The following is a 27,782-nucleotide window of genomic DNA, read 5'->3' as shown; positions in this document are numbered from 1 at the left end:
TTTTCTCTGATGTCTGATCATGCAGGTGTACAAAATACATTGCAACTGGAAAACCTAAATTTGTCTTTGGAAGCTGGACTGGGATTCTGACATGAGACAGGGAGGGAATGGTTCTCACAAATGAAGGATTGTATTAGGCCTCTTCCAGCGGTATTGGACAGAGCCTGAGTGCAGGAGGACACAAATGGAATTCCTGCACTGGGGTGTTGCCCAGTGACACTCAGGGCCCTCTGCCACGGCAAATTTCAGGAAGGGAAGGAAGGAAAAGAGAATTTGAAAGCCAGCTGGGCCAGGGCAGGGGAATGTGTTGCTGGTGGACTTCACTAATCACTGTTGGGATCGACTAAGCTGAAATTAGTTTCTCCCCCACAAAATCCAAAATCTAAAAATCTCATCCCAAGATTTGAACAAAGGGAAAACCACCCAAGCTGTGATGCTGCAGTGTTCCCTGTGGGAAGCCCAGCCTGGGGCCTTCCCTCCCCTGGGTCCCCTCCTGGTCTCATTCTCCTGTGCTGCCTCTTATTGCTGGTTTCAGGCTTCTGAGAATGTTTTCCCCTCCCACCAAAGAACAGCCAGATTTTTCTTTGGGAAGGAAATATTTTTGCTAAAAATAAATACTGCCCACCTAGCCCCCATGTTTTTGGTCAAACACCCCATTTTTAGTCCAGGGCTATAGACCAGAATATGTTTTTAAGAGGCACAAGGGGCAGAGGCCCCTGGCTTGCCCGGATGTGCCACTTTGGCCTTGAGCCTTCACTGAGTGGGATTTTAGAGCACATAAATGTATTTGTTAGGAAATGTGCAATCTCTGAGTTTCTGGTTTATAAACCAAGTACTGGGCTTTTACCTTTTCTTTTATGGTTTGTGAAATACCGATTTTTAAAAACATTTGCACTGTTTATATAGAGTTCCATCTGTTCATAGTCTCAGCTGCACCTAGCACTGCTCGTTCACTCCCCAGGTCTGTGTGTTCATAAAAATTATTAGAAAATCAAATGAAATAAACTTCTGCTGTACTTAAAAGGTTTTGGGTACATTAGTCCCAGTGTAAGTGCTGCAGTTACTGTCCTGTAGCATTGATTAGGTTATTGATCAACCCCTTGATAAGGCATCGTTCATGAATGTGTATAAAAGTAATTCCTTGAACACCTGAACTGAGTTTCTTTTTTTAAAGTTTGAATATTCTGTTGAATAGAAGTTTTTTACAGTTCCATTTTTAGGTGGAAAAAAATGAAAATTGAACTAGTGAGCTTAAAAAAAAAGTCTCAACATCCAAGCAAAAGTCCTCAAACATAGTTTTCAGTAAAATTTTGAGTATGGTGTCCATATATAAAAATGGGTTTGAAGTTTTTATAGCAATTTCACTTTAAAAATATTTTATATTGTGAATAGGGAATTTTCCAGAGTTTTACCAATCAGAAAATAGGAAATGTGAATTACAAATCACCCTGGACGCATCTTGGAACAATTTTTTAAAAATTTCAAATATCTTCTTTCAAAAGAAAACCAAAGAATGTGTTTTCAGTATTTCTTTGCAAAATTGGCTTTGCTCCCCTCTGATGCGCCCTGGTGGCCTCTGGCTGTGGGGCAGGGGGTGCCTGGTCCCCCCTAGGCTCTGACCAGGGCACAGGGTTTGGTTGTTGGATCCATGCCAGGCTCCTGTGGCGCTCAGGGAGGCAGGAGCAGGGGAAATTCCTGGGGAGGATCAAAATCAGCACAGCACAGAGCGAATTCAGGTGCTGGCTCAGCTCTCAGGGTGTGCAAGTACAGTTGGGGTTTCCAGTTTGATTTTCTACTGTGTCTCACAGGGCTGCTGCTGTTGCTTGCTCAGCTTCTGGATGCTGGAGTTGCCATTTCTGTTGGAAAGCCATGAGTGTTTCATATCTCCCAAGACCCAGGGAGCACCAGCACGGGATCCATGTACCTCCAAACACTGGAAGTTTGGGGACTGAGCCCAGATTTATGGCCTGTCCTACCCACAGGCCACAGTCAAACCAAAAGCAGAATGTGGGAAATAGCCTTGAAAGAATCTCCATGCTTTAGTAGAGCTTTAAAAGAACAGAGCAGCTGGGGCTGCCCCTGGATCCCTGGCAGTGTCCAAGGCCAGGTTGGACACTGGGGCTTGGAGCAGCCTGGGACAGTGGGAGGTGTCCCTGCCCCTGGCAGAGGTGGCACTGGATGGGCTTGAATTCCTTCCCACCCAAACCCTTCTGTGGTAATGAACTGAGGATGTGCATGTCAGGCTGGAAGTCTGTGAACTCTGTGAGCAGCTTCCCAGGAGCAGGTGATCCTCATCCTGTGGAGCCACTGCACACAGCTCTGGGGCAATCTGCTGGAATTTAGGCTCAGAAGAAAATGTGCAGAGCACTTGGGAGAGCTGGGCTCAAACACTGGGGGTTTGGGGTGAGTCTAAAAGAGGACACTGATTAACATGAGAGGAGAATCACTTGAAATGCAGTGACCTCATCTCCCACCCCTCAGGGGAGCAGGGACTCACTGTGTTACACATTTCCTTGGGATCTCTGGGAAATCAGAAGTTTCATGAGGAGCTGAGCTCCCCAGCCACACCGTGGGAGGGCTTTCATGCTGAATGGGATATATTAAGGCCAAGCTTTCCATTCTATTTAGGAAAACTCTCTTAATCACTCCTGTTTGCCATCTGGCATGTGCCTGCTGTCACTCACTGCACGGCTTTCCCTGCTAGTGCACGGTTGGGATCAGCAGGATTTGGTGCACAGCAGCTCACATCCCTGGGATCAGTTTGTTGTGCTCTTGTGTGTCTTTGGGTGAATTTCACACTGTCTGGGAAGATGTTTCTCATGGAGCCTGAGGTGAAGCAGGCAGTGAGTGCCCTGCTGGGCTGTCTGCTCGAGTTTCTGCTGCAAGAGCAGTGTCAGACTGGGAGAGGAATGTTGGAACCTCCAACCCATACTTAACTTATATTGAGATTTACATGTAATTACTCCTTTTCCCAAGCAGCTTGTTTTAATTCTTGGCTCTCCCCAACAGAGTGACAGGAAATCAGGCAATCAGCAGTGTGGTTGTGTGGTGATGAGGAGGTGATGCCTCCTGAGGGCTGGGTGCTCTCAGTGTTTGCTTTCATGGAGCCACAGAATGGTTGGGCTGGGAGGGACCTTTGACCTTCCACTAGCCCAGGTTGCTCCAAGCCCCATCCGACCCGGCCTTGGACACTTCGCCTTTTAGCAAGGAAGTGGAACTTCCCTGGCAGCTGCTTGAGTTTTCCTAGGGAACACCCCAGGCACTGTGTCCATGTTCCCTGTGCTCCCTGTGGTGCTTTCCCGTGTGCTGCCAGCCCCTCTCCATGCCAACGGCAGCCAGGGCACTGCATGTCCATCCTCACTTCCCTCCAGCCACGAGAGTGGGCACTGACTGCGTGGTTCCCACGGGGATCTGGGTGGTGGATCACAAACATCTCCTGCCTCAGACTGCAACTGCTCCTGTGCTGTGTCTGTGTGTCCATCCCTCCTCATCCTCCCGTGCTGTGTCTGTGTGTCCATCCCTCCTCATCCTCCCGTGCTGTGTCTGTGTGTCCATCCTTCTTCATCCTCCCGTGCTGTGTCTGTATGTCCATCCCTCCTCATCCTCCCTCTTCTCCCCCAATGTCACTGAGCTCATGGGGCTTCTTCCACCTTCCTGAGGAAAGAATATCTCCATCCAAAGTACTAAAATGGCTGCTGATGATGCCAAGGAACCTGTGAGTGACTCTGTGGCTGAGCAGGGATGGGGGGTCTGAAACTACAGCCAAAATATCCCCAAAATATCCCCGAGAGGAAGGAAAAGTCTGCTCAGCCAGCCCTGGTCTTCTGTGAGCTGCTGCTCCCGTGGTTGGAGGTACCTGAGCTCTGTGACCTGGTTAATTTGGTGCTGACCAGAGCTGATTTCCTGTGCTGGTGCCTCTCAGCTTTGCAGTGCCCCACTCTGAGTCAGATGAACGGCAGGGCCTCACGGCAGGGCAGGCTGTGAGTGTTCTGGTGCCCAGACCTATCCTACATACAATGTATTTACTTTCCCTGTAGACTCCATACCACCAGTAAGAAAGAGTGTTCAAAAGTCTGTTACTTGGTACACTCTTCCACCTACTGTGTAGCTTTTGCCTGCTTTCCAAAAAGGTAAGGAAAATCGAGCTTTTATTATTTTATTCTCAAATTATGATTATGACGGTGATTATTATGATTTACTATTATATACATATGAGGAATGTTCATTAGTGCAGCTGTGCTAAAACAAATATCTAACTTAAAAATCGGTCACAAACCCATTGCCAAAGGCTGCCATGGGAGGGTTTGCCTGGGAAAGGGGAGACCCCTGACATGGGTGGTTCCAGTGCCTGTGCTGGAATCCCCGAGCACCAGCTCTGAGGGCTCTCCTGCTTCCCACCACTGGAGGTGGATCCCGATAAAGCCTTTGAGGATGGAGATATTTGCTTAAAAAAGAACAAACAAATGATCAAAAGTTAATTCTGGCCACGACATCCGACAACTAACAAAGTGTTTTCTGAGTCATCCCCAGCACCTCTACCCAGAGGTTTGCCTGGCAGCAAAGAGATAACGTTTGCCAAAATGTGATCAACCCTCCTTACTCCAAAACTATAAATGGCTCCAAAGAGTTTGGAAAAGCTTCTTCTCCCCATGGGCAGCCCAGTGCCCACTGACTCCGTGGAACCACGAGTGAACAATTTTGTGGGCTGGCTTTTCCTGGGTGTCGTGGCTGCCTCGTGGTGATCTGGTGATGGGTGAGCTCCTTTGGTACTCGTGACTGCATCGGCCAGGAATTCCTGCTTTCCTAGGGCAATGAGAGGGAGGAAGCCTTTGATACCGGAGAGAAGTGATTACCAACCATTAATAAGTATTTCTCACAATTCCGTGTGTGCTCAGGGGACTTTGCCCAGGTACAAAAGGTTGTACCTGACCTGGTTCCTGTGGTGCTCTGCACTGGGGGCTGGAAAAATCACTGTATTCAGCCTTCAGAATGTTTAGCTGGTCCTTAATAGGCGAGAACTTCTATCAGCAAAGGTAGGAATGTTGCTTGAATTGAGTCTCTGAGTCACAGGGAAAAAAATTACAGATATCTCTGGCTGGTGTAAATTGCCCCAGCTCCAGCATCAGTTCAGTCCTCGCTGAGTGCTCAAATTGGTTTTTATTGTATTTGAATCAGGGCCATTATGCCAACTCCCAGCTCAGGCAGAAAGGCCGATTGAAGGCATGAAGCTCTCCATGAACCCCGGGATGACCCGGAGCACCCAAGAGCTGGAGGCGGGAAGGGCTGGGCTGCAGGGAAATAGAACAAAGCAGGCGAGGAGAAGGGGCCACTCAAAGTATTACTGCAAATGAAAAAGGAGACAGGAAAGGGCAGCTGTGTGAAGATGAAATTTTTAAAGGAAGGAAATGAGAAAGAGAGAGATGGAAGACACTTAAATCTCAGGAGAAATATTTCTTTTAATAAAACTAAATTTTTTTTTAATGCCACAAAAAATTTAAAATAATTGGGAGCTCACACCGATTCTGGAATATTTTTTTTCTGTGTAATAATGGAAATAATACAAGGAATTGCTGTCCGCAAAGGCACACAAATGTCATCTAAGTCCTATAAAAAGCAATTGGCCACTCAGATTCTTTAAGCAGATTTTAAAATTTGGCCCAGAAAAGCTGTGAAAATGCTACAGCCAGGGATGGGCTTTTCCTGGTCCTGCCAGTGCTCCTCTGCTCCAGGTTGTTTTCCATCTCTGCCCCAGTGTTCCTGCTCCATCTGGGCTGGCTGCTGGAGCCCTGGCTCCTGGAGCCCTGGTTGCTGTTTTGATTTGTTCTCCCAGGAATACAAAACAAAAAGCAGCATGAAACAATGCAGTTTATTAAAAACAAAGCAGGGATAGCAGGAAAACATCAGCCCGGCTGTAAATTGACACTTGTTTTGCTGGTAAGGTGTTTGTAGTAGGAATGAACACAGAGCTGAGCCCTGACTTGACTGTATCAATTTCTGCTTGTGATGCACAGAGAAATGTGTTTGTAATGCTTTAAATTGTTTCCTGCGAGTGACAAATGGGGCTTCTCTGCTCCTGAGGCTGATGAAAATACAAGGCTTGAAAAACTCTTTGTGGAAGAAATTGTCCATCAGAGAGCAAGGCAAAGGAACATCTGAGGCTTCTGCAGAGCTGCAGGGTCACAGCTGGCATTGCAGGAAGGTCTGCAGCACTTTGCACCTCCCCACCTGGGCTGGGCTGTGGCTGCCAGGGCTGAGGGCACACGGAGGAGCAGCTCCCTGTCCTGGCCTTGGCTTGGCCTCTGCATTCCTCTGCGTTGGGTGTCCCGAAGCTGGCCTGGGGCGCTGCTTTGGGCAGGGAGTGCATCTCCAGTGCTTCCTGGATGGATTTGGATGGGCCAGTGGCTGTCTGCAGGGTTTGGGGAGGCTGGCTGGACATGGACACCCCGGGAGTGCTGATTCCAGTGGCATTGGGAGCCAGCCCGAGGCAGGAGCTCCCTCCCTGGCTGGGCACAGGGTGCTGCTCCCAGAGGGGCTGCGTGGCTCCATGAGGCACTCCTGGCTCGATCTGCATGCAGGGGAACTCCAGGTGATTGCCAGGGGCTGGCACAGTCTGCAGCATGTGCAGCACCACGTGTGGAGTCACTGCCTGCCTTGGGCACAGCTTCCCTGGAATATAAATGCAATTACATAATTACTCCGTAATGAAGCTGTTGTGATAGGAGTCATGACATGGTTTCAAACTGATCTGGGGCTGGTGTTGGAAGAGGGAAATAGTTCAGGTACCCCCTAATACCAAGGATTTTCCGTGCCTGTTCTCCTCCTGCTCACAGCCCTGGGAGCCCAGGGTGCCCCAGGCCATGAGCAGCCCGGTGGCCCTGGGGACAGGCAGCTCTTTGAAGGCTCTGGGTCTGAGTTGTGAGATGCTCTGTAGCTCATCACGCCTCCAGTGTGTGCTAAGGAATAATTATTTGCTAGATTGAAGTGTCATTTTTGTTTTAAATCTGGCCAGTTTCATCCTGAGAAAATACTCTGTGTTTAACCTCACTTGAGGGATTTTCTGTTCAGTGAAGGCTGCTAAGAAATGAGAATGATAATGGAAAGACTTTGACAGCGCTTCACTGCATCTGTTTTGATTCTGGAATGGCTGACTGGAAAACTAAACATCCCAAATTCCTTCTAATGGTGATGTGCTTATTTTAAAAGTATTGCACGGTGGTGCATCCTGGCCCTGGACACTTCCAGGGATCCAGGGGCAGCCACAGCTTCTCTGGGCACCCTGTGCCAGGGCCTCACCACCCTCCCATCCAGAAATTCCTTCCCAATATCCGATCCAGCCCTGCCCTCTCGCAGTGGGAAGCCATTCCTTGTGTCCTGTCCTTCCAGCCCTTGTCCCCAGTCCCTCTCCAGCTCTCCTGGAGCCCCTTTAGGCCCTGGAGCCTTCTCCTCTCCAGGTGAGCACCCCCAGCTCTCCCAGCCTGGCTTCAGAGCAGAGGGGCTCCAGCCCTCGGAGAGAACCTTCCCTCCTGTCTGAACACTTGGGGGTTGTGTTACTTTCTTTTTTACATCTAAAAGTAATTACTTTTGATGGTACATTCATATAATTGCCTGCTCCCCTATTAATTATTTGCAGACTGTCTCACACCTTCCATGACTTACACAATACAAGACTTGTAAATATGCAGGGAAGTGTCAGACTCTTTCCTTTTTTAAAAATTGAAATTCTGAGGGCACTTAAACCATCGCCTTCGAGTTTGATGTGTGAATAAAAACACACAGCTAGAAGTGCCTTGGCTATTAAAAGCTGGGTAGTAGATGGGTGTCTGTGAGCACAAATTAGGATTAATTAGTGTGTAAGTATTGATCGTTCATTACATTTTTTCTGTCTTCTTATGTGATCTTTTTTCCTGGGAAATTTGGACGAGGAGTGAGCAGATACAGTTACACCTCATGGACCAGTCCCTCTCACTTTTTTGCTAAGCAAACTCTCAGTAGCTCTGAGTTCTCCCTTTGACTAATTTATCACTCCTTACATCCTTTCCGGGAGATTCTGTCAAATTTATAAATTGTAGTATCAGGGAAAAGACACGGCTTTTGGCTCTCTTATCTTCCATATATTTGTAATGGCTCCCTTTCTCCCAGGCAGGGCAAATATCAGTGCTCACCCCATGCTGTTCTCAGCTCCCTGCTGGGGGCTCTTACAGCACTCACTCACATCCTTCTCCCCGTTGGGGACATGACTCAGGGAAGGAGCTGTAGGAAATCAAACTTCACATCCTCCCCTTCATTCCCCTGAAGTCCCTGAAATCGCTGGAATTCAGTCTTTAGGGAACAGCTCACAGCTGCAGAGTTCCCAGCAGCAGCAGAACCGGGGGCTGGAAGCACCCTTTTTGTTCACAAATCTGTTGAAAATTTGGCAAGTGAGTTCAAAAAGGAAATTGTAGTAATGATGGAGTGAAAAGGCCAGGAGAACAAAACCCAAGCAATATTGCAGCAAAATTAATTTCTCAAAGACACGAATCCAGGCAGTTTTTGGTGGACATGATTGCAAGGATGGAGAAAACTGCTCAGATTTTGTAAGAACAGCAAAAAAATTTCCGTTCCTGCCTGATTGTGTGTCTTTGGTGATGCTGTCCAAACCTTGATGTTTTTTGTCACCTTGTGGGAAACAAACCATAGAAAATCCCAGCAGCTCTGGGAAATGAAGTGCTGATGGGCTGGGGAGGGTGGAAGCACAGCTCTGCTCTGTCACTGGCAGAAAATCACATTGGAAATGAGGGAGATGTTGGTCTGTGTTGTCACAGAGAGCAAACAGAGAATATATTTGTGCAGGGACCTGGGTTTGTTTGGCTTTTGAGGCCCAGGAAGCAGCAGCAAATCAAAGCAATGGCCCATCAGAAATTGGGCTTTCTGGGTGCTCCTCTCTGACAGGCACTGCTGTCACACCCAGGGCCTCTGGAAAACATCACAGGGGGTTCGTTTCTCTTTACTGCCTTCAGGGAAGGAAATGTGGGGTCTCCCAGTGCGGTATGGGATTCATTAGAGGAGAGCATCCTTTTGGTCTTGAAAAGAGGTGTTTCGACTTCAGGCTGAGGTTGTTTGGCTTGGACTCTGTCTGACAGCAGGGAGCAAAGGCAGGGGGTTGTTTTCTACCCATAGAGAAAAATGAAAAAACAAGGAAGGCACTTAGGTCAAATACATGTAAATGCCCACGAAGCACACTGTGGAGACACATAAGAGGCAAGAAAGGCAGGCCGGTGCTGGGATCTGAGGTTTGGCTGAGTTTCCCCTCAGTGACCCAGAGCTCTGGCTCTCACCTGGGAGCAGTCTGGCACTGCATCCAGTGAGGTGCCTGTTCTTGCTGTTCAGGGGAAAAAGAAATAAAAAAGATAAGAGTTGCCATAGTCACACCACTTGTCACGATGCTTATCATGTCCCTGGGATAAAGAGCCCTGCAATAAATCTGGGGTCTTATTAATATCAGCTGTTAAACATTTCCAGGCTATTTGAAATCAAGACTTTCTGCTAAAAAATTAAATGTTGATTGCAGCAAAATTGGGCTGTTTAACAGTGCAGCTCAGAGTGTAATTTTGTCAGACACTGTGTAACAGAGTTGTACACCAGGAATACATTTTCCAGTGAATTGAGTCTCTTTGCACCTCATGAACATGCTTGATTTTCCTGTTAAGATGTTTGTTACTTGCAAGTCTTTGCCAAGGAGTTGGAGCAAGCCAGCTGGCAGGAAGGGAGAGGAGTTCCTGGGTGTGAGTAAGAAAATATTGCTTGTGTGATTGCTGTATAACCATGGAAAGGCTTGGAGAATTGGGAGTGCTGAAGAGAAGCTTCAGGGAGACATAACTGTGGCCTCCTGGTGCCTGAAGGGGCTGACAAGAAAGGTGGAGAGAGAATATTTCCAGGGGCTGGAGGGACAGGACAAGGGGAATGGGGAATAGCTTCCCACTGCCAGAGGGCAGGGTTAGGTGGGATATTGGGAAGGAATTCTTCCCTGTGAGGCCTGCAACACCTCCCAGGAAGGCAGGAGAAATAAAGGCTGGAGAGATGTGCTGGAACAGGTCACAGCAGGGCTGGGAGGGCAGGGCAGCCACGGAGCCCCCGCCGGGCCCAGGGGCTGGGGACAAGGCACTGGGGACATTCTGGAACCAGTTCAGCAACACAGTCAGGAGGCAGAGGTGAATTGTTTTCCAACAGCTCTGACTCCAGGCCTCCTTGGGGATGTTGAAGCCATCACTCAGGTCATAATTTTAATTATGTTTCATGCAAACTGTTTTCACACTTGGCTCTAACAGCTCTCTGCAGAGCCTGGCTTTCCAGGTAAGATAACCAAAGTGCTGTTAATTACTTTGTTTTAAGCAGGTGAAAATAATTTGCCCCCATTTGTTATCTTTCCAGCCCATGGCATTCACACAGAAGCAGTAGAAATGGAGTTGGAATTAGCAGGTTTTCTGTACCGCCAGCTCCAATTAAGGAATATGAGTTGGGTTTGTTTCTTCCCTGCCATAATCTCATAAACATTTGGAAACACATTTCCTAAGATCCTGTGCATTTCTCCAGCTCCATGTGAAGCTGGTGCAGGTGACGGGATGGATGGGTGGGGATGGATGGGTGTGAGGGTTGTACAGTGACTCCCTTGTCCCCTGAGAACTGGTTCCATCCTCACATCCTCCTCCACTCGGAGCAGGACTTCTGTCCCCCACTCCCTGACCACGTCCCACTGCCAGAGCACAAACACAGCTCTGCCTGTGCCCCTCTGCAATCCTTCACTGCTGGAGGTGTTGATAAGCCTTCCTGCTGTGCATCCTCTGATCCTGGTGGGGCAGATACTCTCAAGCTTCACCTGACGCAGAAGTTTTTATCTGCAAAGCAGACAAGGAGGAGATGGAGATAGGAAAAGGATGCAGCCAAACGTGCTTGAGATTGATGTTCTTCAGCAGTGCCATACTTTGCTGATTTTAGCTTTTATATGGAAGGGTACAACTAATCCTTCCCTATTACAGTCTTATTTCCTGACTCAAAATCTCAATCCCACAGTTCTCTTTCTGGCAAAACCCTGATGATCTTTCAGGCTGCAAACAGCCTGGCTCTGTTCTATGACTGAAAGTCGCATTTATTTTGGTGGTTCAGGTGGGGAGGTTCATCTCTGGATTGGTCTTTGGAGGTCCCACTCCAATAACTCCTCAAAGCCAAGGGGTGGCTGGTGGAGCTGATCCCTCAGCCCAGCCCTGGGGAGCTGGGAGCAGAGTCTGTCACCACAGGCACTTTGGATCATCTCTGCAGCTTATCAGGAGGAGCTTATTGAGGCTGACAGAGGTATTGGCACGAGCAGCTCAGAGGCAGGAGATAAATGATGTGCAGTGTTTGTGTACAGAGAGCTGTCACTGGCCTCTGTAAGTGGAGCACATGTGCTGAGTGCCACCTCTCTCCAGGGAGCACTCTCACAGCCCAGCTTTTAGGGATATCCCAGCATGTCCCCCATCCCTGGTTACAGCTCGTGACAATTCATACAGGTACACGTCTATGTTGCGAAGGAGCAGATTGCCTCCAGCACTGCCTTTTGCCCTTGCCACGGGGATGTCTCCTGCTAGAGGCCATTGGAGTTTGCTAACATTCCTCAGGGATGTGTTTTGCCCGGGAAGGGCAGCTGCCCCCAGGGTCTGAGCTTACTGCCCAGTGCTGGAAAACCATGACAAACCCAAAGTGCTCCCTGTATCCACGAGGGAAATCATTATAGAAGCATCATAAGAAGTCATTAACTTTCTGGTTTATGGTTTTCTGTAAATTTTCAGGGCTGGCAGAGCTGAAATCCCCAGGTGCCCTTGTCTCGAGCAGGAGTTCAGTGGCATTTCAGTGGGTTGCAATCCCTCTCCAGGCTGGAGAGCTGGAGTTAACTGGCAGTTCACCATTGCTCTCTCCTGAAAATAGGAAGTGCATGTTTTGTGCTGTGTTCCATAGGATTTTTTCTTACTTGTCTTTGTAGACAGCTTAAATTTGCTGTCCACGGAGCAGTGTTAGGGAAGTGTAATGGTTACCCTGTGCCATGAGGAAAAGCTTTCCAGCACAGCAGCTCTCTCTGTCCCCCCCTGCCAGAGCTCTGTGTGTGAGCCCAAGTCCATTATTTATCTGTACACAAGAGGAAAACATGCCCAGCTTTCCAACAGTCCATTCCTTCTTCTTTCCTCTTTCCAAAGAGGTGCCTCATGCACAGGGACTGCACAGAATAACCTTGACATCATTCTGTGGCTTCTGGGGTGACAGAGATGATGATTCCATCCTTTCTGGGATTCACTGGGGAAAGGCTGCTTCACCAGAATGAATGGGAATTAATCTACTGGAAACAAAGTCAGAGTTGTCTGGCTCTGTGCTGCAGTGCAGGCGTGTGTCTGATAGAATTGCTGTCCCTGTGTTGTCTGAGCTCTGGGTTCCTTCTCTGGAGAGAGAAGTTCACCAGCAGCTTGGGCTCAGTCCAACACATTTGCAGGACACCAAAGCAAACACTTACTCTATGTACTCAAACCCTCCCACGCTGTCTTAAGCTCTAAGAGGGTCAGATCATTGCCACTTTGACCTGAATTGATGCTATTATTATGCCATTATCTTATCCAAGAACTGCTTTTATTACTCTTCCTCTCGGATGCATTCCCAGTTCTCACAGAAAGAGCATCATAACCAAACCTGAGGAATTAAAAACACACACCCCGATAGCTGCTACTGCTTGAAAGCTTTTAAAGCTAAAACAGACTTTTGAAAGAAAAATTGGCTTCAAACCCCCACATGCTCTGGGGAACCGGCGAGGTCGGACTCTTCCTTCCCATTAAATCCTTCTGGGAACTTCAAAGCAGTGCTCATTAAAGGAACCCGGGGTATTGAATATTTGTAATTGCTCCTTGGCCCGGTGCTGCTCTGTGCGGGGTTCTGGCAGCACCCTGAGTTCAGGGCTCGCTTCGAGGGTGCTGCCACTCACTTGCTGTGCTCTGCAGGCTGAGTGTGCTCAGGGGCCGTGTGACAGGCAGGGGAAACAGCCGTGTCTAAAAGGGATAATAATAATAAGGGAGCTCTGAAGGTAAAATGGAGCCCTGGATAGAATATGAGGAATTTAGGAGTGGAAGCTGTGTGAAGTGACAGAGAGGAGAGGGCTCTTTGGATGAAAATACACCTGCAGCATCTGCCCAGCCCTGCTCTGAGCACAGTATTTGCATGCATATGCATAAACATCATTATTCTAATGAGCTGAAGTAACAGTTTCATTATTTAATTGCATTCTGAGCTCCTGAGGTGAGCCCGGCGTGTCCAGGCTATCCAGGGTGTACAGAGCAGGATGCTCTAGCTCTCTGTTCTGGTGCTCTCCTGACATTCATCACTCACTGGTGAGCTCTGGGTGCTGGTGTCACCTCCTGGGCCCCTCTGGAGCAGGAGCTCACAGATGTTACCAGTGCTCTGCAGATGGGGAGCAGAGGCACCGGAGTGGTGTTGGGGTGGGACTGGACAGCCTGGCTGGACATCTCCTCCTGGCACCCTGCTCACATCAGCTGAGCTGAGTCAACAGAAAACCTGGCCTTGTCCCCTCAAATCCGTGTCTGGGCATGTGGGGGAGGCTGCTTTGGTTTCATCTTTTGCAGCATTTGACATTTTTGTGGCAGCTCAGTGGATTTCCAACAGCAAGCACTGTGTTGTGTGTATTTATTATGTGCATTATGTGTATTATGTGCCTATGCCAGGTCAAAATGTGCCCACATGGCCCCACCTGAGGTGTCAGCCACCTTTGGGATTTTCAGTGATTCCTAAGGACAATCCATCCAGTTATCCTGCTGGAGAACCTAAAGGGCCGTGTCCATCAGAAGGGATGTAGGGATGGCCAGAGACGGTTTGTCACAGGACAAGAGGAAACAGCCTTGACTTGCACGAGGGAAGCTTTAGGTTGGATCTTAGAGAAAACTTCTCCGTGGCAAGGGCTGTCCAGCCCTGGCACAGCTGCCCAGGGCAGGGGTGGAGTCCCCATCCCTGGAAGGATTTAAAAGCCGTGTGGATGTGGCACTTGGGGACATGGGGGAGTGGTGGCCTTGGCAGGGCTGGGGGAAGGGGTAGACTCGATGATGTTGGAGGACTTTTCCAAGTTCAGTGATTCTATTATGGTGTCACCTGAGCACTGTGTCACCTGAGCATGTCCTGTGGCTGGCACATCCAGAGCCTGTCCAGCTCGTCACCAGCTGCCACCTGACCAGTTGTGTCCTAGAAAATCTGAAATCAGGAAAGAGCAGAAATGTTTTTAGCACCTTGCCCCGCCCTGGTGCTCTCTGGGATCTGCTGAGGCATCTCCCACACCCGGAATGCCACCGCTATTCCCAGCTGTCCCCAGTGCCCAGGCACTGGCTGTGCTGCTGCACCAAGAGTGACAGCTGAAGATGATATAATTTATGAGGAGAGAAGGCTGCAAAGCAATTAGGGAGGAACACACTTTTCCTAATGTTATATTTGTTATTTCATATATTCACATTCTGTTATTAAAAGAGGACATTCCATTGCTCATCTGCATCAAAGCCACGGGGTCCAGGCTGGAGGCACCCACCAGCGTGGGCAGTGAAGTGGCTTTGTACAATGCAGGCACTGAGAGACCTGATAAGGTGCCAGAACACTGTGGTAGCACAACAGAGAGATGTCAAAATGTGAAAGAACAATCCATTTACATTTAGATACCAAATTTAAAATTATTTTCTGCAAGCTTCATTCCATTTGTTGGGGTTTGGGCAAGCATGTAGAATCATTTAGGCCTGTTGCTTTCATCTCACTCTCATCTAAATTCCCCAATTTAAAGGCAGCAGAGCATGGGGATAGCTCTGTCTTTCTGGCAGAGATGGAGGAGAAGCCACAAAGCTCCATTTTGATTTTAGATGGACTAGAAGTAGGATTTAATAATCAGCCTCTGCTCTGCCTGGCACAAATGATATGGGTTGCTAAGCCAGAATTAAAGAAATGAAAGAGAGGAGCTAAGAATTATCTGCCACAGTGACTGCAGAGGGAATCAGAGCAGGGGTTCCAGGCTCAGAGCCATGCCCATGTCCATCCCTGTTCGGAGCTGGGAATACTGAGATGATGTTTCATACATTTGATAGCTTGAGATGCCTGGGGGCTGCAATAAAATTCATTTCTTGCACTGTAAATCTTTTCTCTTTAAGCATGGAAGAGGTTACAAATGTGCATAAAATTGAAGTGCAAGTGATTACATCTCGCTCTGAGTCAGTATTGACAGCTCTGCCTTGCTCTGGGGTGCTGTGGGAGCTCCTTTCTTTGTGACCTGTGCTCAAGATAATGAAAACCAGTCAAGTGATGAAACTTATAAATCCAAAGAGGATTTTTGCTTCTGTGTATTTGTTTTTAATGTGTTGTTGGCACAGAGGTGCAGCTGTTTCCCATCCTGTTACTCACTTCTGGAAGGGGATGGGTGTAGGCTCTCACTTCCCCCCACTGCTGGAAAGGAATGAATTATTGTGCCTGGACTGAACTGGAGACCGTGCAGAGGTCCTGCCTGTGTCAACAATCTGTATTCCTCAGGTGTCCCTCGTACTCATCTCCTGTTGGCATTGTCACTCTTCACCACTAATTAGCGGAAAATTAGCAGAAAAGGACGCTTGTCTCTCACTGCGATAGGAAACCTCTTTTTAAGGTGCTTAAGGCTCTTTTGAAAAGTCCCCTTTTTTTCTGAGCAAGTTACACGGTGCAAATGCCTCCGGAGCACCTTTACTTGCAAACAGGCAGGCTGGGGCCGGGATGCTTCCTTTCCACACCGAATTTGGTACCCAAAACCGAGAGCCCGTTCCTCCCGCGGCCCCTTGGCGTGGTGCTTCACCCGGAGCTGAGGAAGGGGCGCAGATGCAGCAGGTCCGTGTCCCCCTGGGCACAGGCAATGGCCCGGCACTGCAGATGCTGCTCTTGGCTCGCTGCCAGCACATCTAAATCAGTGGCCAGCTGAGCCTGACATAATTATATGTATATTAATTAACATGATGTATATTAATTAACATGTATATGTGGTTTGCAAGAGGCCAATCTGTGTTCACTGTCGGGGAGCCGTCACCCTTTAGCAGAACAGCAGCAGAGAGTGTGAGATCTGTATCTGCTTCCCGTGTAAAGAGCAGGGAATGCTCGTGTCTCATGGATTAAAGCGTGGCAAAGCCTGGTAACGCTGATGTTTCATTAGCGTCCCCCATTTTCATGTAAATTAATTTCTTTGAGGAAAATCAAATCCATACCTGGTGCTAATTGCCAATGATAATGATGAGCTGTGACTCAGGAGAGATTCATTATCGAGGTAGACTGTGTCTCTCCTGAACTCTCCAAGACTGGAATGTGTCTCGAAGTTGCACAGAGGCTGGGCTGCAGATGCTGGAGTTAGTGCAGGAGCAGAGTGGGGAAGAGCGCCAGCAACCATCAGGGGACATGATCCCCCCTGGCCTAACAGCCTTTAAACAAGGAAGGCTGTCTTTCCTCTCCAAAAATAACCACAGGGTTTTATTGATCATTTTATCTGAATTATGGATGATGCTTTTGTCAACTACATTATCCTGGTGAGGCAGAGCCTTGCCAAGGATTGTGTCACTGTCTCAGAGCCCATCCAGGTACACCTTATCCACAGCATTCCTTGGCTCAATCCATATGTCACCAGTGGGTCCTTGTCCTGTTGGAAATGAGAAAGGAATACTGTGGCTGAACTGGTGAGAAAACTCATCAGCAAAATGACTGGTTTTGCTGAGAGCCCCAGTGGTACCTGGGAGGCACTGGAGGGATGACATGATCTGAACCCACAGTGGGAGCATCTAAATCTCTGTCATAGGAACGCTGCTGCTCTTTGAAATTGGAGCATGTAATGGGCAAAGCTGAAGTACATCACAGAATAATACATGGAATTACTTTGCAACCTGTTCCATGATGACATTTTTTTTCCCAGGCTCATTTTACCCTTCTTCAGCGGTTAATAGCATTCCCCAGTTTATTGGATATTTGTAGTGTAGCCTTGAAAGATAATGAATTTTATCGTGGCAGATGCTGGACACCTTCGTGTCCAAGAGAAGTTAATGGGAACTGAAGATGATCAGCACTTTGTGGGATCAGTCCTTGATTGAACAGACAGCACTGACTCCTGTCTGGGGCATGAGGAAACAGCTGAATGAGGGTTTCAGGATAATACTGCAAAGGGCTGCAGTTATGCACAGGGTCCTTACATGCCCATCTTGGAAATACCTGGGACTAAAACCCTTTCTTTGTCAGTGACACAGTGAACACCATGGGAAATATTGATACTGGGCTGCACTCTGTGGCTGTACTCTGAATAGTCTGAATTGCTGAGGGAGGGCAGAGCAAGTGTTTCTGAAAAACCAGCAGTGATCTCAGTGACAGTGCTGGTGACAGTGCTGGCCGGGGGACACCCCCAGGGGGACACCACAGCCTGGGTGGGGAGCAGAGGGAGCTGTGTGTAGTCTCTGAGGTGAGAGGATGATTACAGGACTGGCAGAGATCCAGGGGGATGTTCAGGGGCTGGCAGAGATCCGGGGGATGCCTGGGGGACACAGAGCTCTGGGAGGGATGCTCCGGGGGCGGGTAGAGCTCCATGTCCTGTCTGGGTCTGGTTCTGCAGAGGGACTGAGAGGAGCCCTGGGATGCCCAAACCCAATGAAGTTTGAAAAGCAGATTTGCAGAACAAATCCAATTGTTGGTCTTGCCTCTCCCTCTGTAGTGTCTCTTAAATCTTCCTGAGAAAGTTTCAAAATGAAACACACCACGTTAAAAACATCATCCAAAGTGTGAGTGGAGTCTGCCCCAGCTTAGCAGGCTGGAAATATTCAGCAAACTGCTTAAGTTATGCCAAATTCTCTCAGAGACTGTGGGATTTAGATTTCAGTGCTTTAGCAAACTGTAAATCCAGGCTCTTTTTTTTGGTCTCTGTGGAGCACTGCCCAGTCTCCCCGGGGAATGGCCACGGCCTGAGGCTGCCAGAGCTCCAGGAGTGTTTGGATACCACTCCCAGGGATGCCCAGGGTGGGATTGTTGGGGTGTCTGTGCAGGGCCAGGAGCTGGATCAATGATCCCTGTGGGTCCCTTCTAGCTCAGGATATTCCATGATTCTGTGTCCTGGATCTGTCAGTGTTGCCGAAGTACTGCAGAACATTTTGCTCTGTGTTCAGCTGCAAATATTTGCAGTTTTTCCTGATGGGCATGTGTAGCAGCACTCATAAAGTTCTGACTGGTTTGATTTCCTTCTGTTTGCAAACAGATTGGATTTGAAGGTCATAATTAGGAAAGCTGGTACCTTCATCCCCATATTGAAAAATTCTCAGAAGTCACAAAACTTGAATAAGGATCACTTTATCCATGAGAAAAGCCAAGTTTAGCCCGGGAGATTTAAGAAGTTGGAGGAAGTCTCACTGTTTTTATAAAAAAAGAAATCTTAATAGGATCTGGTTGTGGTGCCTCGGCAATGCAGTCACCCAGACTGCGGGAGCCTGACAAAATCAATCTGTGCTAATTTTGTTGATAGTCAGAGCTGGAGCTGGAGCTTGGGCTGGCCTGGGAGCCGCCTGCCCGGAGTCCTGCGGGCAGGAGCTCGGGGCCGGGAGCCGCCTGCGTGTCCCCATTCCCGGTGCCTCCGGAGCAGCCCCACGGAAGGGCTCGGCCCGCAGGCTCTGACCTCTGTCCGCTTCTCTTGCAGGCCCTGCTGCAAAAAAGAAGTACGTGAGCTACAACAACCTGGTGATCTAGGCCCAGCCGCCGTGGGGTGCGGGCCAGGCCCGGAGCCCGCCCGCCTCGCTGAGCTCCCCACACGGGGGGCCCTCCCGGGGGGACCGGGACACGGCGGGGCCACGGGAGGCGAGAGGAGCCCCGTGCTCCAGGCTGCTCCTGGGATCTCCTCCATCGCTCCCAGCTCCGGACGGCGCTGGCCTGGCCGCGGCCTCGGAGCCGCTCCGGCCTTGGGGCCGCCATGGCCGCGCCACAGGAGCGGCTCCCCGGGCCGGCTGCACTCGGCTGCTCTGGACTCTAAGGGGCTAATTCTGTCTTTCTATGTACTTCCAGACGGCAAGTTTTTGAACTCTCTGTACAGTTTGTGAGGATTTTTGCATATTGCCATCCATGTTGTTCCGAGGTCACTGTTTGTTTTTTGGATGCACGGTTTCATTGAGGCCCTGTGCTCTCGGCACTTCTCAAACCAACTGACAACTGAGGATCTGAGACCTGTGTACATGACTTGTATTATTACTCTTGTATCACTGCAATCCATACACCTTATTTTTTTTAACTAAACAAACAGACAAACAAAAAAAAAGAGTTTAAAGACCAAAAACTGTGCTGGCGAAGTTTGTCCCCCCCCCCTTCACACCTCCGATGGGCTGCAGAGGAAGCAGGAAGGATTTTTGCTGAGTTTTAGTAGAGGTCTTGATCTTTGGAATGCATGCCAGTAATGTATTTTATGGTACATGTTAATAATTTATGTTTGATACTTGTATTTGTGTTCTATTTTGTTCTTTTCTTTAAGGTATATGACTATTTTGCAATAATTTCAATGATTCTTATGATATTTGGAGGAAAGAATATGGCTTTTACATGTCTTGAGGTTTTTCTTTGTTGATGCCCCACCATGATTGACCAGTGTGATAAGGACTTACAGAAGCATGTATGTTTTATACTGTTTGTAATAAGTAATTTCGTTAATCTTGCTGCTTATGTGCCAATTTAGTGAAACCAATCTTTGCCGCAACCTCCTCCCTCCCTTTCCATTCTCTCAATCCTGTGGTATTATCCAAGAATGTATCAATAAAGGATTTTGGTTAACTTTTTTTTATTTACTCCAATAAATATATTTTTTCAGTTGTTCCCTCCCCCTTCCCCCTTGTGACTTAACATTTATTTCATGACATTGTCAGACATCCAAAAACCCAGCACAGAGAGGCTTGTGCACAAGGAGCAGGTCTGGAGAAAGTCCTGGAGGAGCTGGCAGCTGATTGCAGGGGGAAAAAGTGCTTGAAAGGCACTTTTAAAGATCTGTAACAACCCCAAAAGCCAAGTTGGAGTCCCACAGTGCCAACCTCCTGTCTGTGTTTGATATCTCCAAAGCTGCTGTCAACTGCTGAGACTTCTGATGCCTTTGAAGGACATTACGTTCAACAGCACACCAGAAGGTAATTAAGCGAGCAATTAATCAGAGTCAATCTGCCAGGCACGGGCTGGGTGAGCTGGGGCAGGAAAAGGGAGAAGTTTAGGCAAGAGGAAACTCATTCCCTTTGCAGCACAGCACCTTCGGCATAGCAACCTCGGCTCGGCTGCTCTGACGGATCCCCGGGAAGGTATTTAGCCTCCCATTTTCTCCAGACAACTTGATCAATTATACTGATGAGGTTAATCAGCATCAAAAGAAGCTGTGACAGCTGCAGCAGGGCCACGGCACACAGAGATGAAGAGCTGCGTGTCACACACAGCCTGCTTGACTCTGCACGGCCATGGCTGGGGGGATGTTCCTGCACCTAAGAATGACCTGCAGCAGACAATAGATTAAACTCCACCCAGGTCAAGGCTTTGGTAGCAAGAAACTGATCACCAGCTCAGCTAATAATGAAGGCAGAGGTGCTGCAGCATTTTCCTTTTCCCGTAAACACAGGGACAGAGGCAGCGTTGGGCTAAATAAGTATGTTGCTATCAAACAAATGTTTCTTGCTCAAAGACTCTCTTCTTTTTTGTTGTTTTTCTGAATGGGAAAAAATGGTTTGTTCGTTTGGTTTCCACTTTATTTTGGTGAAGGGGGACTGAGGTGCAAAGAGTGAATGGTGCTGCTGAGAGGGAGTGATGGGGAATTAGGGTTTTTTAATTTCTTCTCCCAGCTCGTGTTGCATCAGAGCCCACAGAGAAGAAACCCTGAGCCTTTCATTTTCCTGCTTATTTTATTTTTATAGGGGTCGCATGTGAACCACAACACCCACATGAAGTGGGTTCTGGTTCATGAGCTGCACTGTTTGCTAAAGGTTGGCCACTGATGTTTTCCCCCTCTGGCTGCAGTCAGGGCCAAATTTCCTTTGATCATGCACAGCCTCAACATCCCTGTTCCCCCCTGGTTTGCTCCAGGTTGACCCAAGGCAGCCTTACAGGATTTATCCATCCTGAATGTCTTTCTAGTCTGATCACAGCCTGAAAACATCAGTAAATCGAGGTGGCAGGAAAAGCCTGGGAATATTTCCATGTATCAAAGTGCCACGTGGAATCTGCTGGCTGTGATTTGTGTCCTCACTGGTGCCATCCCAGTGGGATCACTGGTGGGGCCGGCACAGGCAAAGGCAGGTGGTGGCTGTTCCCCTGCTGTGACCCTGGGTGCATTAATGGCTCTCTTTAGCTGTACCTACATATGTACATAAATATATCTGTGTGTATATATATACACACACACGCATATGACCACTCTGTGTCACCTAGCAGATTGGGAGCCCCAGGCAAAGTCGTCCCCAGTTTTAGGGAAGCCCTCCTGTTCAATCACGAGGGGCAGAAAGGGCCCCCCAGCTTCCTAAAGTCCTCAGAGAGGAGTCGGGGTGCGGCTGGATCCAACCTCAGCCCCAAACTTTGCCAGCCCTTTGTGTCTAACAGACTGTACAGGTGTTACTGACTCTAACACAACCCTTTCCTGCAGGATTAAGGGTGGCAAACCACATATATTTATATACAACCAAATTGTTTATTAGGATAATAATTAGACAAAGAGATCTTAATCAGAGTTCTTTACTACTCAAAGCACTACTGCAGCAAAGTGCACTCTTTTTAAGCAATATTAAGACAAACCAAATTATTGAGCAGAGGTCGATGTTACTCACCCAGACGAAGGAATTGTGGGCAAATCTCCAGCTCAGCCTCGAGGGGGGACCTCGAGGAGCATCCCTGCTCCAGGGAGGAATCTCCACACACATTCCAGAGGGTACCTTAGGAGTCCCTGCCATTAAGAAGTGGGGCTGGGCTGTTGCAGGACTAAGGCTGCACTGTCAGATGTGTCCAGGCTGTGTCAGCTCAGCAGCTTTGGATCAGTAGTGGCACTTGTTTGTGCCTTAATTGGGTACTTCGCAGCTCTGACACATCTTCACTCCGCCTCGGGATATTTAACTTCGGGATGGATTAGTCAGGCTGGTTTCAGCATTATTCACCCCAAAAGCAGCGTGAGCCCCCTTCATTCAGCACTGACAGCTTTGCAAACTGGGCCTTTCTGGAGTTGTTTTACCCCATTCCAGGCAGAGCATCCTGCTACAACATACACAAACAGAACTGATAATCACCACATAATCGTGCTGGTTGTATTTAAAAAATATTTATTTTCTAAATATTTAATAATATGAATGCATTAGTAATTTTTTAAATCACTTCCACCCCCTATTTCTATGCATTAGACTCTGAAGCAAGTCCCTGAGCCCAGCAAGGCTCTGGTTTAAGAGCTGACACGAGGTGAAGATGTTGCACTCTGCACTGTGGATCAATGTTTATTTTCTATTTCACAAAGTACACCACACTATTACACCCACACAGCTCCTTTCAAACACAAAACCATGAGCCTTTAACTCCATTTAGAGTCTTTTATTTTACAATTGGCTGCACTTAGCATCAGTGCAGTGTTACCATTGTTTCCATATCAGCTTCATCTCGTTCCCCGCTGAGTACGCTCTGGTGTCGCTGCACTGGTTTGGTCCCTCTCTGGGGTGTTTTTACACCTGGGACCTGAGCAGGCGCAAAGGGCCTTTGCCTTAAGGCTGCACATTTTATGTCCTGTAAATGGCCACCGTCAGTGCTGGGCTGTTTCCACTTTGGACAAAGAAAGCTGGAGGATTTTCCCAAAAAAGCCCATGCCGTGTGTTGGTAGGTGCTGCAAAGCCCAGGCTGCAGCAGGGAGCCCTCAGCCGGGCAGAGCAGGGGATGAGCTGGAGCATCCCCTCCCCTCGGGCTCTGCTCTGGGACCCACAGCACAGGCTGCAGACAGGAAATGTTCCCCTTCTCATCGTGATGAACATGCTGTGAATAACGCCCATGTGATCGTGAAAGGAAAAAATTCCCGAAGAATGGGAGTGATTTTTTTTGTTGCCATTTATTATTGAGACTGAATTACACCAAATTGTTTTGGTATGTAAATGCCAAGTTTATTGTTCATAAAAATCATTGCAGAGTTAAGCTTTCTGGGCATGTTATATGATAGATAATGACAATTATTCAGCCTGAGTCAGAGTTTAGTCTTAATTTGTGACATTAATTGCCTTTATATATAATTAAATGCACTATAATGCTCCCATATGCAGAATCTGTGCACCCATGAAAGTGCTAATCAAACATACTTAATAATTTCTAAGAGAGCTTTTTGTCAAGGCTTTGACACAGTTGAGTGGTTTTTGGTAAATAACATTTTTTTAAGATGTTTAGCAAAATATTTTGATAATTGCTTTTTGTGCTAGTGGCATAATTAATATTATTTCTAATAGATTAATAAGAGCTGAGGGGTGAAATGCTGCTTCCATCCAGCTTGGCGCTGCTTTGCCTCTGGCTCCCATGAAGTCAGAATTCCATCACCAGCCCTCAGCGTCCCAGGCCTTTCCCAAAACCACTTCAAAAAGGCAAATTTGGAGTGTGTTGAGGGTGGCTGAATGCAGGTTACAAACCTGGAGTCCCAGGAGATCTGGGCTGTGCCCTCTGGGCTTGTTTCTGTTCATTACTCACCCTCAGCCCACACTTGGGAGCAAATGGATTTGAACTTCCACCTCCCCCATCTGGGGCTGCCAACTTCAATTCCCTGTTCCACTGTGAGCTTGCCAATCATCAGAGCTTTATTTAATATGTACTGAGGAGAGAAGAAAGGAGGGTTACGGGGGGAGGTGGGGGCACAGCTGTACCTGCAGGGTTATTGCTGTCTCCTGGGAGTGCAGGGGGAGCAGGGCTGGCTCTCTGGCATCTCCCTGGCAGTGTCTGCCCAGAGGAGTGGCAGAGCCAGGGCAGGGGTGCTTGGACCACCCTCCTTGCTATGTGCTGGTGAACATTGGCCTTCAACCTTCACACGGGTCTGGAGAGCTGGTACCCCCCAACTCCCTGTCATGCTCAGGAAATCCAGGCCCCCTGGGTGGGACAGGGTTAAGGCCTTCACTGCCTTAACAACCTGACACAGGAGTGCATTGATTTTCCAGAATTTGCCTGTTTGCTAGCCTTGATGCAGCCACAATTATTTATTATTAATAATTTAAAGTGATTTAATGTTAACAATTTAATTTTATAATTAAATGATAAATTAAAATTAAATTAATATTTAATCTAAACAATTCTTTTGCTTTAATGAAGCTTTCTTCTCTGAAAGATTGGTCAAGCACTGGATCAGGGAAGTGCTGGCATCCCCATCTCTGGAAGTGTTCAAACAATGAGATGTGGCATTTTGCAATGTGGTTGATGGACAGGGTGGTTGACAGTTGTACTTGATCTTGGAGGTCTTTTCCAACCTTAAAGAATCTGTGATTCAGTTCTACTTGTGCCACGCATTTCTTTTCAGTATATTTTATTTTTAGCAACTGCTGTTATTTTATACCACCCCAGAAGAATACTCCTTTTTCTTTTTTCCCTTAAGAATGATCTCAACTTTATTTTTTCTCCAGTTTTTTGATGCCTGTAGTACACTTGGCTGTGTATAATGTACAAACCCCAAACCAGACCCTGTGCAGAAAATGGACCTGCAGGGGACAGGATCAGCCTTCCCTTCCCACCCCCTCACTCAGAATGCTCAGCAGAAAGCTGATGAGCAGCACACATCAGTGCCTTGTTCCTCTTCTGTTCATCAGGACCAAGATAAAAATCCCAGTTTAAGAGGTGATCCATGTTAAACGACTTCTGTGGGCTCTTGTCAGCTTCTGTTCGTTATTTATTTTATATCTCTTGGTTTGGACCAAATCTTGAGTAGATCTTGGGCAGGTGTTGACTGTTCCAGGTCTGATCCCCACTGACAGATGCATCAAGGGTGTTTGAAGCAGAGAGTTTGCTTTCCTTTCATCTTCCCTGATGCTCCTGTTGTCCTCCAAAGTTGGCAAAAGTCTTCCTTAATCTCAGGGACAAAGCAGGAAAAAAGGGAAGAATTCCTGTGCTCTTTGTGCCATTAAACTCACGGGATTGTGGCTGTGTTTGGCTTGGAACTCTCAGATGTGTAAGAGTCACGATCAAGCCATGAAGTGCCTTTGAACACACACTGGTGCCACAGGGTGGCACTGGGCAGACCCCCAGCCAGTCCCTGGCTGTGCCCAGGGAGTGACAAAGCCTCTGCTCTGACTCCAGGGAAGGTTCCAGCAGCCCGCTGACGTGCACAGTCCCAAACCACAATGACAGAATGTCCTTCCTTTCCACCTGCCAAAATAACTTCCAAGCAAGAGGCTTTGTCTGGGTTTATCGTGGGCTTATTGTCCCTGCAGAAGATTTATTAAATCCAGCAATGACAGCAGTTCTTTCTCCCAGTCACAAGCTTTTATCTTGTTGTTAAAAGTTTTAAACAGCATCTCACACAACATGAACATCACATACATTTCAATGAGCCCCTTCAAGGCAGAACCTCAGCTAATCTGTGATGAATGTATCTCAATCTAGTGCTCTTTAACTTATAAAAATGACTGTCTCCCACTATATTTAATCATAAGATAAGTGAACCTTGCTCTTAACTTTTCAGTTGGTGTAATCCTGTATCTGTTCTCTCACATGTCCCTTTGGAGCAGACAAATCATAGTGCAAGTGCATTTCCTAGTGCCTAGAAAGGAGGGTCAGGGACTCGAGAGATTGCTGGACATTCAAGGCCAGGCAGCAGAGCGTGACAGGAGAGAAGAGGATTTCTGGCTCTGCATGTCCTCTGGTTGGTGCTTCCGTGCTCTGGTTTGGGCTCCCATCAGCACAAGGGTGAGCAGCCAGAATTACCCACAGCCAGGTGTTCTTTTCTTTTCCATCACTGCACCATTGCTGGCCCTTATCTTCTCCTCTGGAAACAAGCAGGACACCGAGAATGAAATGACCAGAACTGTTGTTTCCTTGCACACACCCCCCAAACATGTTTGCTCAGCCTCAGGCTGATGCACAAACTGCAGACACCAGAGGGCAAGGACCTTTCCTGGGGTCTGGCACAGCAATGGGACAAGGAGGAACACCCTGCGCACTGAGCCTTCAGTCTGCCCCCTCCAGTGACACTCAGGGACCCCATCCCTGGCTGCAGTCCCACTCCACCCTGCCACCCTCCCTCCATCCCATCCTCAGCTTTGATCTCTACCTGTGCCATCATTTTGTCTCTTGAGTACAGAAGATTCTCGTTGTTTCTTCTCTGGTCGGAGCAGCAGCTCCACACAGTCTCCTCTCCGTTCCCACACTGATTTTTGTTGTTTTCCTGAGAATCCCTCCAGCTGCAGGAGCAGCCACTCGGGTGTTTGTCCTCACCCCAATCGACAGTGTCTCCACCACCTCTCCCTGCTTAGCACAATTACCACTTCAAAGCCCTTGCATTCCCAACTCCGCAGAGCCGTGTTTATTTACAGTGAAAAACTGCAACTTTCCTTCACAGGGCAAAATGTGCCTGGAGGAAGATGCGCCACGAGGAAACACCTGAAGTCCTGCACTTTAAAGGCTGTCAAGGCTCATGGAGAAGGGAGGCAACTTGAAAAGACAGATAATTTGTCTCCAAGTATGATTCTTCAAAGAGCTGGAGCTTGCCTTCTCCGTTCTGCCCAGCAAAAGAACATGAAATAAAATAAGTAAAAAAAATAAAATAATTGTATGGGAGGAGGTGTGTATTCATGGCCAAGGAGCACATCCCTGCATATTCCCAGCTTCCTCTGCACAACCCAGAGCACTGGAAGCTGTAAATCCCCGGGCTGTCCCTTGGCATTAGGGGCTGTCCCCGGGAGCACCAGCTGCACCGAGCTTGGTTTGTGCCCTGCAGTTTCCCTGCTCAGCACAGCACCTGCCCTGCTGGCCCTGGTTAGCCCTGCTCTGTCACAGCCTGGATCTAACCTGACATTGCCGGCCTGGCAAGCCCTGGCACAGGTGGTGCTGCTGCAGCTGCTGGAGGAGGACAGCACCAGCAGCTGGGAATGAGCAGCACTCACCTGTTGCCGTCCTGCTGGCTCCTGGAGCAGCTCTGTCAGACCCCCAGCGCCTCTCACAGCCCTGGACTGGTTCCACTCCCCAGGGAGCCTCAAGCCTTTCAGGATCCTCTGTCCGTGCAAATACGGATGCAGGCGACAGCAAAGTGCAAGGACTGGGAACCCAACTGCTGAGGAAAAGCATTTAAAACACAAAATCCCTCAACCTGGTGACTAAGTGATTACCATACAATTTCTGGGAATGAAGTTGTCTTCCTCAGGTTTTTAAGGCAGTTTCCTTCAGCCATGTGGGTTTCTGGGTTTGTTTGCTTTGCTTTCCTTCAATATTTACATGAGGAAGTTTCATTTGCTTTGCTTTACTTAAACACTGAACCTTTACTGGCATAAATATTTGTTTTATTTAAAATCTACTTAGCTGAAAGATCAACAACAGAGGAAGAAGTTAGAAATTACAGGAATTTAAGAGGAAGAACAGCAATTAGTTCTGTTAAGGTGTTAACCTTTTTAAAATGCTGCCTTTGATGGGTGATGCACAAACATGTATGAATTGTTCAAAAGTTATTTTCTCCATTTCAATCCATTTTTTCCTTCCCCTTTTCTCATTCCCTTCAGGTGTACATGATCCCTTTCCAGCCCCACTGCTGTGATGGAGGCAGGAATCTG

At 48.0% G+C, this 27,782-nt stretch overlaps 1 protein-coding gene across 3 annotated transcripts in view; it reads left to right on the top strand.

Annotated features, from left to right (window-relative positions):
* GRM7 (glutamate metabotropic receptor 7) overlaps positions 1-19,835 on the top strand; it is a 206,873-nt gene extending 187,038 nt beyond the window's left edge. For 2 of the 3 annotated variants that reach the window (XM_042013256.1, XM_042013238.1), the window contains 2 exons: positions 4,038-4,130; positions 18,713-19,835. In XM_042013256.1, the coding sequence (XP_041869190.1) occupies positions 4,038-4,108 (71 nt within the window). In that variant the 3' untranslated portion in view covers positions 4,109-4,130; positions 18,713-19,835. The remainder of the gene's footprint in view (positions 1-4,037; positions 4,131-18,712) is intronic. The other variant, XM_042013246.1, reaches the window with a different exon arrangement.
* Positions 19,836-27,782: the final 7,947 nt, after the last annotated feature.

The sequence above is a fragment of the Corvus kubaryi genome, unplaced genomic scaffold (genome assembly GCF_017639235.1).
Source record: "Corvus kubaryi isolate FWS band 111438036 unplaced genomic scaffold, C.kubaryi_AGA036_p1.0 136, whole genome shotgun sequence".
Classification (NCBI taxonomy): Eukaryota; Metazoa; Chordata; class Aves; order Passeriformes; family Corvidae; genus Corvus; species Corvus kubaryi.
The sequence above is the reverse complement of the archived record's forward strand: the minus strand, read 5'-3'. Positions and strand labels throughout refer to the sequence as shown.